General features: G+C 39.2%; 1 protein-coding gene across 10 annotated transcripts in view; it reads right to left on the bottom strand.

Moving 5' to 3' along the window:
* The window catches only part of Phkb (phosphorylase kinase regulatory subunit beta), a 189,094-nt gene that overhangs the window by 81,913 nt on the left and 89,208 nt on the right, over positions 1–17,973 (bottom strand). For all 10 annotated transcript variants that reach the window (XM_027406294.2, XM_027406288.2, XM_027406296.2 and 7 more), the window contains 5 exons: positions 17,666–17,761; positions 16,453–16,650; positions 12,642–12,699; positions 11,352–11,429; positions 8,968–9,126 (listed from right to left, as the gene is read on the bottom strand). In XM_027406294.2, the coding sequence (XP_027262095.1) occupies positions 8,968–9,126; positions 11,352–11,429; positions 12,642–12,699; positions 16,453–16,650; positions 17,666–17,761 (589 nt within the window). The remainder of the gene's footprint in view (positions 1–8,967; positions 9,127–11,351; positions 11,430–12,641; positions 12,700–16,452; positions 16,651–17,665; positions 17,762–17,973) is intronic.

The following is a 17,973-nucleotide window of genomic DNA, read 5'->3' as shown; positions in this document are numbered from 1 at the left end:
TCCCTGCTCTTACCCAACTCCTGTCCAAAGCGCCATTCACCCAGATCTCCCCGGGCTTGTGCCTGCTTGGAGTAGACACTCCCAGGCAGGGAGGAGCTCCCTGAATCTGGGTATAAGCCACTCTTCCTTCCCTTCCCGCTGACCGATCTGCAAGGAGGTGAGTGATCCACTGCTCTTACCCAACTACCTTTCAAAGCCCCATCCACCCCGATCTCCCCGGGCCTGCTCCTGCTTGGGGTAGACCTGCCCAGGCAGTGAGGAACCCCCAGAGCCAGGAAACACCCCACTCTTACTTCCTGTCCCGCCCCCACAACCCGAACCCTGTGGAGGCCTAACTCCTTCAGAGTGAGGAGACTACCAGGATAGGCCAGACCATCCAGAGCTTCAGACATTGAATTCCTGGCCCCCACACACTACTGTGTAACAAGAGGAGGTAGAGAGACCCCACCTGCACTCACTGGAAAAAGATATGGGAAGAAGACAGAATAAGAACTCGCTCAACAACAGAAAGACCAATATGACACCACCAGAATCTAGGGACTCCACTCCAGCAAGATCTGAAAAGCCCAACACAGTGCATGAAGAAGAGATGGACCTCAAAAATTATCTCAGCAAGATGATAGAGACCTTCAAAGAGGAAACAAGAAAATCCCTTAAAGAAATAGAAGAAAAAGCAAGCAAAACATTACACGAAATGGAGGAAAAGACAAACCAAAAGATTCAAGAAATAAACAAATCTTTAAAGAATCTAAAGAAACCCAAGATAAAACAACCAAACAAGTGAAGGAAGCTCTTGAAACAGTTCATAGCATGAAAGCTGAATTAGACACAATAAAGAAAACACAGAATGAGGCGATGCTGGAAATGGAAAGACTGGATAAACGATAAGGAACTAAAGACGTGAGTATAATTAATAGAATCCAAGAGACAGAAGAGAGAATCTTAGCTATTGAAGAATCACTAGAGGATATACATTCATCAACCAAAGAAAACCTCAAGTCCAACAAATCCCTAACACAAAATATCCAGGAAATATGGGACACTGTGAAAAGACCAAACTTAAGAATAATAGGTATAGAAGAAGGTGAAGAGACACTGCTCAAAGGTATAGAAAACATATTCAAGAAAATCATAGAAGAAAACTTCCCCAACCTACAGAAGGATATGCCTATGAAAGTACAAGAAGCTTACAGGATGCCAAACAGATTGGACCACAAAAAGAAGTCCCCCCCCCCCGCAACACATAATAATCAAAACTCCAAATCTACTGAATAAAGAGAAAATATTAAGAGCAGCAAAGGAAAAAGGCCAAGTAACATATAAAGGCAAACCAATTAGAATCACACCCGACTTCTCAATGGAAACTCTGAAAGCCAGAAGGTCTTGGATAGATACCCTACAAGCACTAAGGGAGCATGGATGTCAACCCAGACTACTGTACCCAGCAAAACTTTCAATCACTATAGATGGAGAAAACAAGATATTCCATGACAAAAACAGATTTAAACAATACATATCCACAAATCCAGCACTATAGAAGATTCTGGAAGGAAAACTCCAACCCAAGGAACATAACTACATGCACAAAAACACAGGCAATAGATAATCTAATTTTACCAAACACAAAAAGAAGCAGGAGGGCGAAATCCACACACAGTGACACCACCAACAATAAATCCAAAACAAACAAGAACCAACGAACAATGGACATTAATATCCCTAAATGTCAATGGTCTTAACTTACCCATAAAAAGATATAGGCTAACAGAATGGATACGAAGACAGAATCCATCCTTCTGCTGTTTACAAGAAACACACCTCAACTTCAAAGACAGGCGATACCTCAGAGTAAAAGGATGGGAAAAGATTTTCCAATCAAATGGGCTCAAGAAACAAGCTGGTGTAGCAATCCTAATATCTAACAAATTGGACTTTAAACTAAAATCAATCAAAAGAGATGAAGAAGGGCATTTCATACTCATCACAGGAAAAGTCCATCAAGATGAAATCTCAATCCTGAACATCTATGCTCCAAATACGAAGGCACCCACATTTGTGAAAGAAACATTACTAAAGCTCAAACCACACATAAAACCACACACACTTATAGTAGGAGACTTCAATACCCCCCTTATACCACTAGACAAGACCACCAGACAGAAATTTAACAAAGAAACAAAGGATCTGAAAGAAGTTATGACCCAACTGGGGTTAATGGATATCTATAGAGCATTCCATCCAAACTCAAAAGAATATACCTTCTTCTCAGCACCACATGGCACCTTCTCTAAAATTGACTACATAGGAGGCAACAAAGCAAACCTCCATAGTTACAAAAGAATTGAAATAACCCCCTGTATCTTATCAGACCACCATGCATTAAAGCTAGAATTCAGCAACAATACAAATGGCAGAAAACCTGCAAACTCTTGGAAAATGAATAACACCCAATTGCACCATTCCTGGGTTGAGGAAGAAATAAAAAAACAAATTAAAGACTTCCTAGAATCTAATGAGAATGCAGACACAACATACCCAAACTTATGGGACACTCTGAAAGCAGTGCTAAGAGGGAAGTTCATAGCACTAAGTGCCCACATGAAGAAACTGGAGAAAAGTCACATTAGAGAATTGACAGAACAACTGAAAGCATTAGAGCAAAAAGAAGCAAACTCACCAAGGAGGAGTAGATGCCAGGAAATAACCTGAGAGCCGAAATCAACAAAGTAGAAACTAGGAGAACATTATAAAGAATCAATGAAACAAAGAGTTGGTTCTTTGAGAAGATCACCAAGATAGACAAACCTCTAGCCAAACTAACCAAAAGGCAGAGAGCGCATGCTAATTAACAAAATCAGAAACGAAAAGGGGGATATAACAACAGACACTGTGGAAATCCAGAGAATCTTCAGGTCATACTTTGAAATCCTGTACTCCACAAAATTTGAAAATCTAATGGAAATGGACAGTTTTCTGGATAAATATGACTTACCAAAATTAAACCAAGATCAGATAAACAGTTTAAATCGACCCATAACCCCTAATGAAATAGAAGCAGTCATCAAAAGCTTCCCAACCAAAAAAAGCCCGAGGCCAGATGGCTTCACTGAAGAATTCTACCAGAAATTCAAACAAGAGCTGATATCAGTACTGCTCAAATTGTTCCGCACAATAGAAGCAGATGGGATATTGCCAAACTCTTTCTACAAGGCTACAATCACTTTGATACCCAAGCCACACAAAGATAAGACTAAGAAAGAGAACTACAGACCGATATCCCTCATGAACATCGATGCTAAAATACTCAATAAAATATTGGCAAATCGAATCCAAGAACATATCAGAAAAATCATCCACCACGATCAAGTAGGCTTCATCCCAGGGATGCAAGGATGGTTCAACATATGAAAAACCATCAATGTAATCCACCATATAAACAAACTGAAAAAGAAAAACCACATGATCATCTCACTAGATGCTGAAAAAGCCTTTGACAAAATCCAACATCCCTTCATGATAAAGATCTTGGAGAGAACAGGAATAACAGGAACATATCTAAACATGATAAACGCGATATACACCAAACCAATAGCCAACATCAAAATAAATGGAGAGAAACTCGAAGCGTTTCCTCTAAAATCAGGAACAAGACAAGGCTGTCCACTCTCTCCATACCTCTTCAATATTGTACTTGAAGTTCTAGCTAGAGCAATAAGACAAGAACAGGGGATCAAAGGGATACAAATTGGAAAGGATGAAGTCAAACTTTCACTATTTGCAGATGACATGATAGTCTACATAAGTGACCCGAAAAATTCTACCAGGAAACTCCTATAGCTGATAAACACTTTCAGCAAGGTAGCAGGACACAAAATTAACTCAAAAAAAATCTGTAGCCCTACTGTATACAGATGATTAAACTCAATGAGAAAGAAATCATGGAAACATCACCTTTCACAATATCCACAAGCAACATAATATATCTGGGGATAACACTAACCAAAAAAGTGAAAGACCTGTACAATAAGAACTTTGAGACTTTAAAGAAAGAAATTAAAGAAGATACCAGAAAATGGAAAGATCTCCCATGCTCTTGGATAGGTAGAATTAACATAGTAAAAATGGCAATCCTACCAAAAGCAATCTACAGATTCAACGCAATCCCCATCAAAATCCCAACACAGTTTTTCACAGACATTGAAAGAACAATACTCAACTTTATATGGAAAAATAAAAAACCCAGGATAGCCAAAACAACTCTTTACAATAAAGGATCTTCTGGAGGCATCACCATCCCTGACTTCAAGCTCTACTATAGAGCCATAGTTCTCAAAACAGCTTGGTATTGGCACAAGAATAGACAGATAGACCAATGGAATCGAATTGAAGACCCAGATATTAACCACGCACCTACGAACACCTTATTTTTGACAAAGGTGCTAAATCCATACAATGGAAAAAAGATAGCATCTTCAACAAATGGTGCTGGCACAATTGGATTTGGACATGCAGAAGATTGCAGATTGATCCATACCTGTCACCATGCACGAAACTTAAGTGCAAATGGATCAAAGATCTCTCCATAAATCCAGCCACACTGAATCTTCTAGAAGAGAAAGTGGGAATTACCCTTGAACAAATTGGCACAGGAGACCGATTCCTGAACATCACGCCAGGAAGCACAGACACTGAGGTCTGCAATCAATAAATGGGACCTCCTGAAACTGAGAAGCTTCTGTAAGGCAAAGGACACAGTCAGTAAGACAAAACGACCACCCACAGAATGGGAAAAGATCTTCACCAACCCCACATCTGACAGAGGACTGATTTCCAAAATATACAAGGAGCTCAAGAAGCTAGCCACCAAAACACCAAACAATGAAATTAAAAAGTGGGGTGCAGAACTAAACAGAGATTTTTCAACAGAGGAATCTGAAATGGCTGAAAGACACTTAAGAAAGTGCTCAAAATCCTTGGCCATCAGAGAAATGCAACTCAAAACAACTCTGAGATACCACCTCACACCTGTCAGAATGGCTAAAATCAAAAATACCAATGACAACCTATGCTGGAGAGGATGCAGAGAAAAAGGAACACTCCTCCATTGCTGGTGGGAGTGCAAACTGGAAATCAGTATGGCGGTTGCTCAGAAATATGGGAATCAATCTACCTCAAGATCCAGCCATTCTTCTCTTGGGTATATACCCAAATAGTGCATGTTCATACAACAAGGACATATTTCAACCATGTTCATAGCAGCATTGTTTGTAATAGCCAGAACCTGGAAGCAACCTAGATGCCCCTCAACTGAAGAATGGAAAGAGAAAATGTGGTACATTTATACAATGGAGTACTACTCAGCAGAAAAAAGCAATGGAATCTTGAAATTCGCAGGCAAATGGATGGAACTAGAAGAAACCATCCTGAGTGAGGTAACCCAATCACAAAAAGACAAACATGGTATGTACTCACTCATATATGATTTTTAGACATAGAGCAAAGGTTTACCAGCCTATAATCCTCTTCACCAAAGAAACTAGGAATCATGAAGGACTCTAAGGGATAAATAGACCCCAGGAGAGCATGAGGTAGGGGAGTGGGTACTGCCACAATAAGAGCACGAGAAGAGGAGTAGAGGAGAGGAAATGGAGAAGCAGAGATATTGAGTAGGGGGAAGAATAGAGGAGAGAGCAGGATGAGAGATACCATTTCAGAGGGAGCCACTATAGGTCCGAGAAGAGATCTGGAACTAGGGAGATCTCCAGAGACCTACAAGGATGACACAATCTGACAGTCCGGGCAGTGGAGGAGAGGATAGTCTAGAAGCCCTTCCCCTAGAATGAGATTGATGACTACTCTCTATGCTATCCTAGAGCCCTCATCCAGTGGCTGATGGAAGCAGAGACAGACATCCACAGAAATACACTGAGCTGAAATCTGGAATTTAGTTTCAGAGAGGGAGGAATGAAGATCAAAGGGGTCTGTACCAGGTTTGAGAAACCCACATAAACAGTTGGCCTGAAAAAGGGAAAGCATATCGACCCCAGATGCTGTCTGGGAGGCTAGTGTGGGACTGATCCAGCCCCCTGATCATGGATGCCAATGGGGAGGCCCCTGCACTCCCTGGAGCGTTTTTCCCTGGTGTGTGTGGGGGACTTTGAGAGCCCATCCCATGTGAAGGGATGCACTCTGTCTCTGGACACATGGGGAAGGGCCTAGGCCCAGCACAGGAAGATTTGGTGGACTTTGTGGAGCCCCTGTTGGGGGCCCTACCCTGCCTGGGGAGTGGTGGGTGGATGGGGTGGGGGTAGGTTGGAGGTGGGGGAGGGATGGGGTGAGGGGAGGGAGAGGGAGAGGGGAAGTACATGTGAAACAAGCCTGTTCCCTAACTTGAATTAATAATAAAAAGGGGGGGGAACAAAGCCAACAAGCAAGCAAGCAAGCAAGCAAACAAACAACAAAACTAAGGAAGTATGAAAAATCCATAGTAGAAACCCACTACTTCATTAGGTAATATTTTAAAAGGCGTTTGACTAGAGCTACCTCCTGTACTCCTACAAAAATATTTTAGCTCAAAGATCACAATTTTAGAGTTATTTGTTTTTATGAAAACATAAAAAAAGTTACTCTATGTTCTATAGAACAATCTTGTGATTGGTATTAACGTTTTCAAGTTAAATAAGAGTTGAAAGCATGACAGATAATGGGTTCAAGACAAGTCAAATAGATCTTAAAATATATCATGTGACTTAAAATAAACATTTATAATTTACTTACTAAATAGAAACTCTGACTTTCTATAAGTTGGTTGTCTAAGAAAAATGATAAATTGTAAAAAATGAATCATGGTCTGAAATAGTGGGTACTAAGAAAACAGTATACATATTAGCTTACTTGATCGCCAGAAGAAAAGGCACATAGTTTTGTTGCATAAAGTTCACTTAGACATACACACAGCATTCAACCCTTACTAGATTTCAGTAGGATAAGAACTGATTAGAATTAGTGAAAGTCAAAGTATTTATTTTCTTGGTTTTTTTTTGAAGTCAGGATTTGTAAAGATTCAATTTTCATTGACTTTTACATGATTCGAAAGTAAAAATACTAACTCCAGTTAACTCTTTTTTATTTGCATTGTGAGGATATTAAACTGAAGTTCCTTTAATGAATCAATATAACTTTGTAGTAAATACTGTGTCTAGGATCTTAGTGACTATTCATGGACGCTTGATGGATTATGAAATGGCCAAGAATTCAGAGCGGCAGCTAAATAATCCAGCCTCCTAAACGCTGCCGCAAACTAACACATGTGACCAGATGATGGCGGCCAGGCCAACACGGTGGGGTGCAGCACAGCTGCTTCTTCTCCCAGATGGAAATCAGCACATGGCTTCATGCAGCATTCCTCCTGAATGCTCTCCAATGCCTTTCAGAACTTTGGTAGGGAAAGAGAGCCTTCTTTTTAGCACAGCTCCGAAGCATTTTTGCTCATTTCAGCCATGAAATAGAAGTGGAAGCCTAACTTGTACATTCCCATTCACAGGAAAATGCGGCCTACGTTAAAGACCTGCACACATCAGACACTGGTTTGGGTGAGAACGGGCAGCACTTCTTTTTGCTGAGGGAGAGTGTTCTAACATTCTGATTATAAAGGTCAGTTTGCCCATGGAGAGTGCAGCTGATTCGCTTCCTCATTCATCAACTTTCCCCAGGGTCTGCCCTAAGCTATCACTCTTTCCAACTGCAGCAACTCCAAGCTGGATATTTACTGAACACTAGAAAGAAAAAGGTTCACTACTTCAAGTCCCAGATCAGGGAGTCAGTTTTCAGACCCACACACACAGAAAAAAAATCATCACATCCTTTGCATTTTTCAAGTATAGCTCAGTGAACTGCCCCTCAGCTAGAAAATGTTTAATTTAGCTTTAAGTCACAAAAAACTTCCTTCTATTCACACGAATGAAATGGACTTAAGGGTTCTAGCCAGTATTAGTCTTTGTGTCTTTTCTATGAAACTGGAAGCAACACCTGTATAGAAAACTTTCCTACATTCTTTAATTAGGGTTAAACTTACACCACGACCAAGAAAACAGACACAGAAAGAAAGCAACAGAAGTGCCTGCCCATCGGCTTGAGCTCTTAGCCTGGTTTTATTTGCTTTTGTGTAACTTCAATCTGACCCCTGCGAAACTGGCCTCCAAAATCTTTCCTCATGAATGATGAAAATAAGGCAAAGATTATCATCCTTCCAGCACAAACAAACATCTATATATACAGTCTCAAACAACCAAGGCAATAGATTAACATACAGGGAGAAGTTTTGTTTTTGTTTGTTAGTTAGCTTGTTTCATAGTCCATCATACATGGGTTCTGACTCTAAAATGACAGCCTTTTTGGTAAAAATGCTAGTAATACTAGAAATTTTATAGAAGTATGAGATAGGAAGATACATAGTAAGTCTTTTGTCTTTTGTCAAATTTGCTCATGGATATTCTGATTCAGTTATAGAAATAGCTAAAATTTAATTATTCAAATAATTATAATTGGTCTCTTTAAGCCACTAGGTAGGAAAGAAAATTACCAACATATATTTACTGGAAAAAAATAGACAACTTTCAGAGATGACCAAGTAGTTTACGAGCAATGCTCAAAAGCACTGGTTAAAGTAAGTTGGGAATGTTCTCATACCACACAAAACCAACTCAAAGTTTTCCCAGCCTTCTGCTAGAAGCTCCTGTTGGATGCAGACAGTCACACACAGTTGTAGTGCACCCTAACCTACTGCACTTTTCTCTCGGGGACTGTTAGATACCATTATTACTTTTACAATCTAGAAACTCCCCAAAGAAATAACTGTGAAATCCACCCAAATCCAATTTCACCCAAAGGAAAAAAAACCAAGATATATTTATTGCTAACAGCTTGATAACAGGGAAAGAAAATAGGCTCCCAATCTTCTCTACTTACCTAGGAGTTTCGCAATGATATAAAGAGCTTGTCCCCAAAGAAACAATTTCCCATCACGGCCACAGTTACTAGGAAACCGTTTCTGACTACCGGGGTTTCTCTTTTCATATTCTACAAAGTCAGCTGGCACATAATAGTACTTTGGTACAACAGGATATCCTAAAGAGTAAAATAAAATAAAATTTAATTTAATTTAGAAGCAAGCATATTAAATAAAATAAAACTGTCTCCACAAAGTTCCCTTTGAAGCATCTGTGAGGACAGAATAGCAGGGACAGTGGTGGGTTGTACAGGAGCAGATTCAGTGAACTACAGAGAAATGTGTCACTCTGGTCCCTTCAGATATTGCTAGGCAAACACAGGGGAAAAAGAATTCCTTGACTTTAGAACTAATTCCATTGTATATTAGGCTTTAGACAGTGACATATGTATATCTCCTTTAGCAGCAAGTATATATATATATGTGTGTGTGTGTGTGTGTGTGTGTGTGTGTGTGTGTGTGTGTGTATGTGTGTATGTATATATATACACATGCATGTATACATGTACATATACATATGTATATATGTGCATACATGCAAGTGTGTATGTGTATATATGTATATGTGCATACATATATCTCAGTAATATTTATGTATATATAGTATACAGATAATCAGAGCCATAAGAGAAGTTATTTTAAATAAAAATCAGTCTATAGAAGCATTGTAAATGAAAGACTATTTAATCTTTAATTAATTATATTTATGAGCTATTGGTTAGTGCACATAAACCCCTATTTAAATATTAAGCCTGTTTTCTACACTTCAGTGTCACTAAAGGAAATCAATCTTTTATTAAAACATAGCTTTTAAAGATACACCTTTCAGAAAATGAAATTATTATTTAAAGGATATGTTCCTTATAGGGTGCGGCAGATTTTTGTTACAGCAATCTATAGTAAACTTAATTTTTGTAATAAAATTAAACAATAGCCTTGAAATTCTGCTGCTTTCTTCATCCATCAATTGATAGCGACAAATGTGTCTAAAATCAGGGAAAGGGGTTGTGATCTATGGGGAATACTGTGAACATCACACTGAACATGAAGCCAAAAAGTAGAGTATGTTACATGACAACTTTCATGTTTCAATGATCCCTTCCTGAATACTAAAAGACCTGATTGCAGAAATTTCAGATATTTTCCTATTGCACTATTTTTCAAAGAAGACAAGTGAATATTGAAAATATAACTCCTTTCTAAAAAGTAGCATTTATTTTTAATTTAAAAATGCTTGCCAGGTGGTGGCAATGGCGCATGCCTTTAATCCCAGCACTCAGGAGGTAGAGGCAGGCGGATCTCTGAGGCCAGCCCTGGTTCAGAGCCACACAGAGAAATTCTGTTTTGAAAGATACAAGAAAAAGAAAGAAAGGAAGAAAGAAAGAAGGAAAAGTCCATCCATAAACATTTCACAACTTTTAACAGTATATGCATTGAAGGGGCAAAACAAAATATGAAGTATTTTATTCAGGTATTCCTGGAGCTCTGCCCCCTTACCTAGTCACAGCTTCACGAGCAGCAGGAACGGGGCCCAGTGTTGTGAATGACACTTCATGCTTTGTGTCCACATGATGACGTAATTGTTTGGACTAGCACACCAAAATTCCAAAAACTTTAACTTACACACAAATTTCCAAAGCTACTCTCAGAAGACTATAATTCTATTAATATTTCCAAACCAAAGATATCTAGAATACTGCCCTTGAATTCCTTTGGGAATTTTCCAATTAAGCTTTTTTATGGGTCCTTCTGGTGTTTGAAACCAATACAGCCTTACTCCTAAGATTTGGCATTTTGACTGTTTCTAAAACACTGAGTTTATCTTCAAAGAATGCCATTTTGGTCAAAGGGCAAACATTCAAAATATAATGGTAAAAGCCAGAAGCATCTCCAAAGACTCTAGAATGCCTATACCAATGCTCCTGCCTTCAGCCAAATGCAGTCTTTCCAGGGAGCCCTCCTAGGGTCTAGGGCTGGGGTAACACTCACCGAGCCACATAATTTTTGATGACTTGGATACAAAGTAGGTGCTTTATAGTATGTAACAGTACACAGAGTAAAGGAACTATATCATAAGTACTACACAATTGTGTCCGTGTGCAAACTCCCTCAGCATCAGTACGGCCATGACCACCTACATTTATATCCATCCCTGTCATGCCTAATAAACTGCTTTTGTAAAACAAATTTGTTAAACTAAATTAATAGAGATTATTCTAATTTCAGGTAAGGTCTTATTTTTTTAATATAATATAGATGATTGTGTCTTATAAAGGACTGATGCTCACATCTTACATAAACAAGGAAATAACGGTAGAAAGAATTCTTGATAGAAAAACTATACCTTCTGTGGTGTGGTGAAGCAAAGGAGTCAAAAGGTCCTGATATTCCTTGACTTGTTCAAGATTGCCTCTAAAAACACCTAAAACAGAAAATCCAACATTAGCTGTGCTCAATAAGCATACAAAAATTTTGCCTTATAAAAACTTCTAAGTCCTTTTATACTTATTGTGCCAAATTTTATATAAACGAAAACATAAAATTGAAGAGAAATGTAAATAGTTATGACTTTCTATAGAAATTGATTTCAGAAAGTCATTCTAGTATTTAGAATTAAATTTTGAATTAACTGAAATTTCACTATGCTTAAGCATAAATGTTATAGATATTCAATCATAGTATTCATAGTATCCATAGTATTCATGACTTCTATGATAAGCTTTTCTTTACAAGTATGAACATGATACTGGCATCAATATTAGACTTCAAAGTGGTTTTAAAAGTTCTTTAAGCATGCATGTGGAAGGCAAAGACTGAAATCCAATCTTGTGCTGTGGCATGCGTGCACCTGTACTCACAAGAATTCCTGCACACACTTCATACACACAGGCACATATATCATACACATACATCATACACACACACACACACACACAGAGAGAGAGAGAGAGAGAGAGAGAGAGAGAGACAGAGACAGAGACAGAGACAGAGACAGACAGACAGACAGACAGAGGCAGAGAGGGGGAGAGAGAGAGAGAGGGGGGAGAGAAAGAGAAAGAGAGAGAGAGAGAGAGAGAGAGAGAGAGAGAGAGAGAGAGAGAGAGAGAATTTTTAAAGATTCTTTAATATCTGGCATTCACTCAGAAAGCAGAACAGCATAAAAATGCAGAGTTGTCACCATTGCTTAACTTTAATCTCTTGCTAGATGAAAGAAATCACCCATTTTATTATTTTTACTTTGTGTGTTTGAGTGTGGCTTATGTATGTGTTTTCATGTGCATGTCTATGAATACATGCAGGTGAACATGCGTGTGTGTGCATGTGTGGAAATCAGAGATTGACACTGATGTCTTCCTTAACCCGCTCCAATTCTATGAGATGGATACCTGAACGGCACCTGGAGCTCATCCATTTGGTTAATCTGGATGGCCAATAGCTTCAAAGATCCACCTGTCTCCACCTCCTGGTGCTGAAATTACAGCCATGTGCTCTTCAGGCAGGGGCTGGCGATCAGACTCAGGACCTCATGCCTGCACGACAAGCACTTTGCCAGCTGAGACATCTGCCCAACCCTCAGCTATTCTTCAAGTCACTCGTGTTTTATATCTTCAGTATCAGGAAAAAGTTCACTTACCATCAATCATCATGTAAAGGAAAAATATGGGAAATTCACATTCAATGCCATCAAACAGCTAAAAGAGAAAATAAAACATTAAGATTTCCACTAGCAAACTAGAGCAACTACATTTTAGGTTATATGCAAGGGACTTATTTATAGTAATAAATTCAGGTTGAGAACAATTGTTCTTTAAAAAGAAATTTTCAGAGCTTTTATTCAAAAGCTCATTTATTGAACTCACTTCATAGCAGTGATTAAATAAATATATACTAAGTACTCACAAACACTCAGCACTAACTAGACAGTCCTTCTCAACCTTCCTAATGTGGTGACCCTTTAATACAGTTCCTCGTGTTGTGATGACCCCCAACCATAAAATTATTTCATTGCTACTTCATAACTGTAATTTTGCTACTGTTATTAATCATAATATAAATAACTTATATGAGGGATATCTGATATTTGACGCCCAAAGGGGTCATGAAGCACAGGTTGAGAATAGCTGAACTAGACAGAGCCCTGGGGACAAAAGTTAGACACTGTGCCCCCAGAGGCTCACAACATTGGCAAATGAATAAGTAACCACAATTCAGCATACACTGTCCATACACAGCATATCAGGAAAATAGACTAAGAAACACCTGAGTCTGTCTTAAGCACCAGGGAAGGGTGATATGGCAAGGAATCAGCTAAAACATTGTGCACAGAGCCAACAGTAGAAACTATAGACTTATGGGGGCAAAAACATTGATGGGGAATGTTCTTCTGTATATATGTTTCTATTATTGGTTGATGAATAAAACCCTGATTGGCCAGTAGCCAGGCAGGAAGGATAGGCAGGACTGCCAGATCAGGAGAATACTGGGGAGAGGAAGGCAGAGAGAAGCCATGTAGGAGTAACATGCTTGAGCATCATGGGTAAGCCACAACCTCGTGGCAAAACATAGTTTAATAGAATTGGGTTAATAATTAAGAGGGAGCTAGCCAGTAAGAAGCCTGAGCCATTGGCCAAACACTTTAGAAATGATAGGAGTCTATGTGTGTTTATTTGAGGCTGAAAGGCGGCAGGGCCAACCTGGACAGAAACTCCTTCTTCAAAACATGTTAAAGAAACTATCATAATTCACTAGTTCTAGAATATACTGGCACAAACAGTAAAACTGGAAGCCTAGTGGATGGGCAGGAAGCCAAATCAGGACTTACACTGCTCAATGACAGGCTGACTTGGAGGTAGTAGTGAACAATGAAAAGGGTCAAAGTCTTTGTTACATTTATTTCCAGGCTGGGCAGCTGGCAGTACTTAAGAGTTGTGGAACAAGAAATAAGGAAATCAGCTCAAAGCCATAGGAACAACTGAAAGAGAAACAATGATACCCAGAACTGTGTGTCTCAAATTGAGTACTATGGATATTTTGAGCAAATTGTAACATGGGATATTTTGTATCATTCCCATCTTCCACTTATCTGACACCAACTCAAGCAATAATAATAATAATAAAAATCTATAGATCCTGTCCAGTGTCTAGTTTGGTGACAAAATTGTTCAAGCTTATGAACTGTTTTAAGTCAAGGAGTAAGACTGAAAAGGGGGAGGAGATTAGAATTTCTAAAGAGGATGTCCCAGTCACATTTTGTGAGTGATAAAGTAGGTTAAGTGGTTGGGGCTGGCAAGATGGTTCAGTGGAGAGATTGACCCCTGCTGTCAAGCCCAAGGACCTTAGTTCCATTCACATGGTGAGAAAAGTAACTCCCAGGAAGCTGTCCTCTGATCTCCATAAGCTCACTGTTGCACGCTCATACAGATGGGCACGTGCATGTGTGTGCATGTGTGTGAACACACACAGACACATCACCCAGTAACATGTTTAAATTTTTTTAAATGGTGCTTAAGTGGTAAGGAAATGCCTAGAGTGACTCAGATATGGGCCTAGGCAGAGGAACAGGAGCTAAACGCAGGCAGCCTATAGGACACCAAAGATGTACGTCTGAACAGCAGGTGCACACGTAAGGAGGACACTCTAAGGCACACTTTGAGTAGGGGACAGAACACATTATTAGCAACAATAGCTGTGAGAGTGTGGTCGGAAGAAAAGCACAGAGAAAGTGGATCACAGAAGTAGAAGGAGATGGAGACTGACAGAGTAGGGATGGCGGGGAAAATGTGGTCACAGCAATCAGAATTCTCCAAAAGAGAGAACAGAATTGATACAGACACCAAGAGATTCAGCAAAGTAAGGTGAGAGACGCAATAACCACTCTGACCCTGGCCAGCCACTGAAGCTGCCTGGAGTCAGCCGAGAGCTAGGAGGAGGCAATCAAGGGATCCCCAGTCAGTTGCTGCTGTTTTGAAAGCCTGTGAGAACTTTCTGAGGTAAGGCTGGGCTGGCAGCCAGTAGAGCAAGCACTGGAGGCAGGTTTTGAGAGTTATAATCCAGACAGGCTCTGCTTGCAGCTTGACTGCCCATGAAGTACATATAGCTCATGCTGCCAGAGCTGTTAGACACACATAAAGACATGCCTTCCCTGCCTTGGTAGACTGTAGCCCCTGGACTGTGAGCCGGAATTACTCTTTGTCACGTAAATTGTTTCTGTCTCCATTTCTGTAGCCCAGTAAATTAACCATACCCTAAGTCTATACACAAGATACAAAACACGCTTTGCAGGACCATGACTACAGACAGAAGACAGGAGACTGACAAGAATAAATGTTGAGGGAGGGTTTTTTGTTCATATCTTTAGTAATGGGCATTACTGTGTTTATGCCAAAGGAAAAACTAAGCTGGTAGAAGCAAAATGGAGGGAAGGTAGAAGTGGGGAAAGTGTAGAACAGAGTCACATGTCCTATCAGAAAAGAAAATACTCAGTGGGATTTCCAAGAAAACGAGTTAAAAAAAAAAAAAACAGGATGTATATACACAAAGAAATATATATGTGTGTCTGTATCTATGTATTTCTCCATATAGAATACCTCAAGAAAGAGAGGCAGAAGCTTCCATGAGGTCAGACACAGAGGGTAAGAGTTGCTGAAGGGAAAGATGCAGTGGAGGCTGCCACACAGAAACAAAAGCTTCCCAGCAGGAATAAGGCAAAGAACTGAGAGCTTGTGCCCAAGGTTTGCTTGTTTATTAAGGGACCTTCCTATGGGATCATATAGCAGAAGTGACAAGAAGAGAAAATAGTGACAAGGAAGCACTGAGTCAACATGGGTATAATGTATTTGGCATGGCACCTACTCATAGTCAGTGACTTTCTCTAGCTGTACCCAGCAGGTGGAGGAGTGGGTGAAGGAGTACAAGGAGCTTTGTTTTGTTTTGTGATAGGGTCTCTCTGTGTAGCCTTAGCTGACCTGGAACTCACTATGTAGACCAGACTGACCTAAAACTTACAGAGATCTGCCTTTTCCTGCCCCTGGCTTCTAAGTGCTCACACTAAACCCATGAACAATGCCTGGCTCAAAGTATTAGCTTTAATGACATCATTTGCTCAAAAAAATAAAAGCAGACCATGGATAGAAACAAAACCATGCAAGAGAAATAGGCAAAAGACTGAATATGATAAAAAATATTATTTAACCAATGAATCCATGTGGCCCATACAAAGAGCTAACACTATTTGATCAGTTACTATGTATCAAGTGTAAGTCTAAGCTTCGATATATAAAATCATTCCATCCCCAGAAAAAGCTCATGGTAGAGGTGATATTATTTTTAGCAATAAACAATGTTAAACACAACCAGATGGAGCAGGATCTCAAATCAAGAAGTTAGTCTCCTGGATACATGCTTTTAACCACTTGCTTGTGCTGGGATGGACCAGTTTGTGGTACCTTAATTTCAGCTGGTTTGTAATAGCGTCTGTTGGGATCTTCCAATGATGTTCTATACCCATCTCTCAAGAAACGCTTAAATCCATATTTTCCTTTTAATTTTCTGATCACTTTATCAAGTGTCTGGCTGAACAGAACTTCATCATCCAAGGCAAATGCAGGGTAACTGATGCATGGGAGCAGGGCAGCGTCTGTGTTCTGGGGTCATTAAGATAAAAATTCTGTAAGTGTCTGCAGTGACATGACCAATAGTCCAAGAAGCATCATGTCAAAGTAAAGTGAAAAAGCTTATCAAGTGGCAGTGAGCTTAAGACAGACAGATGTTTCTACGACAAGTCTCTGTAAACCTGACAGAATTGTAACACTTTATTCATTAACAAAAAGAATTTTCCAACTACAATATTAGGCTGTAACTTAAAGATTATAACTAAACAGAATGTAAAAATTAATACTTATTACCACAACTTAGTTAACATAGCAATTTGCCTATAACAGTGAAAAGAAAAAACAAAAGGTCTGACAATTGAGTAAATTAGTATCATTAGAATTCATACAGCAGAGGCAATTAGATTTATATTACAGAAATTTGTTTATTGAATGGAAACATGCTTGCTCATGGAAAAACACTATTCTAATTTCTTAAAGCAAAAAATTATGTTCACTAAAATATGTGGCAATGTATGAGAATGCAGCCAAAGACTATTTAAACGGTGGAATAAGTAGATAGAGCATCATTAAATAAACAGATAATGCTTCCTTATTGGTTCTATATTCATTACAATCTGGCATTACTCTTATAAAATGGTTAACTATTCTACTTGGGGTAGTTTTTTAAGGATAAAGCAATAAATGATCCCTGGGAGAATGTACAATCAGGTACAAGAAGTTTACAGAATTTTATAAGACAAAGAGTCAAACATGGTCTGCTACTATGCCCTGCTAAAATGAATCATTTTATATCCCATCATAAAAACAATAATTCCTTTGTTAAAAATAGAAAAATAATGTCTATTTTTCTGTAGTCTAACAGAAGACTCAAAGGACTAGACAGCTTTGCCTAACACTGTTTACTTCCTGTCTAGCCTCAGAAGCTAGAGAGAGTAGACACATCTGCATCGCATCTCCTTATCCTGAATGAACTCAACACTGTAGCATGTTTTCTTGAAAGGTAAATAACACAGCATAAAGACTGTAATGTTGCACATCATCTCACATGAGAGCGTGATTCTCTGGGTAACAGTGAGCATAGTGTCTGCCTGTTGCGATTGTGAGCGTCGAGATCCACAAATATAACTGACCAAGAACAGCCCTGGAATTTGAAAAAGAAACACATTTCAGAGAATTGTAAACTATGTGGCATTCTTTCTGTGAGAAAAAACAATTCAAAAGCTTCCTATCATTGAATGCAATTGTGTAAGAGATTAATAAGGACCTTAATTTTCATTATTTCTTTTACAGGATGCTTTGCCTGTATTCATGTTTGTGTACCCCATGCATGTCTGGTGCACACAGAGGCCAGAA

Source organism: Cricetulus griseus, chromosome 3 (genome assembly GCF_003668045.3).
Source record: "Cricetulus griseus strain 17A/GY chromosome 3, alternate assembly CriGri-PICRH-1.0, whole genome shotgun sequence".
Taxonomy (NCBI): Eukaryota; Metazoa; Chordata; class Mammalia; order Rodentia; family Cricetidae; genus Cricetulus; species Cricetulus griseus.
Note: the sequence above shows the minus strand (reverse complement) of the source record. Positions and strands in the feature narration are given on the sequence as shown.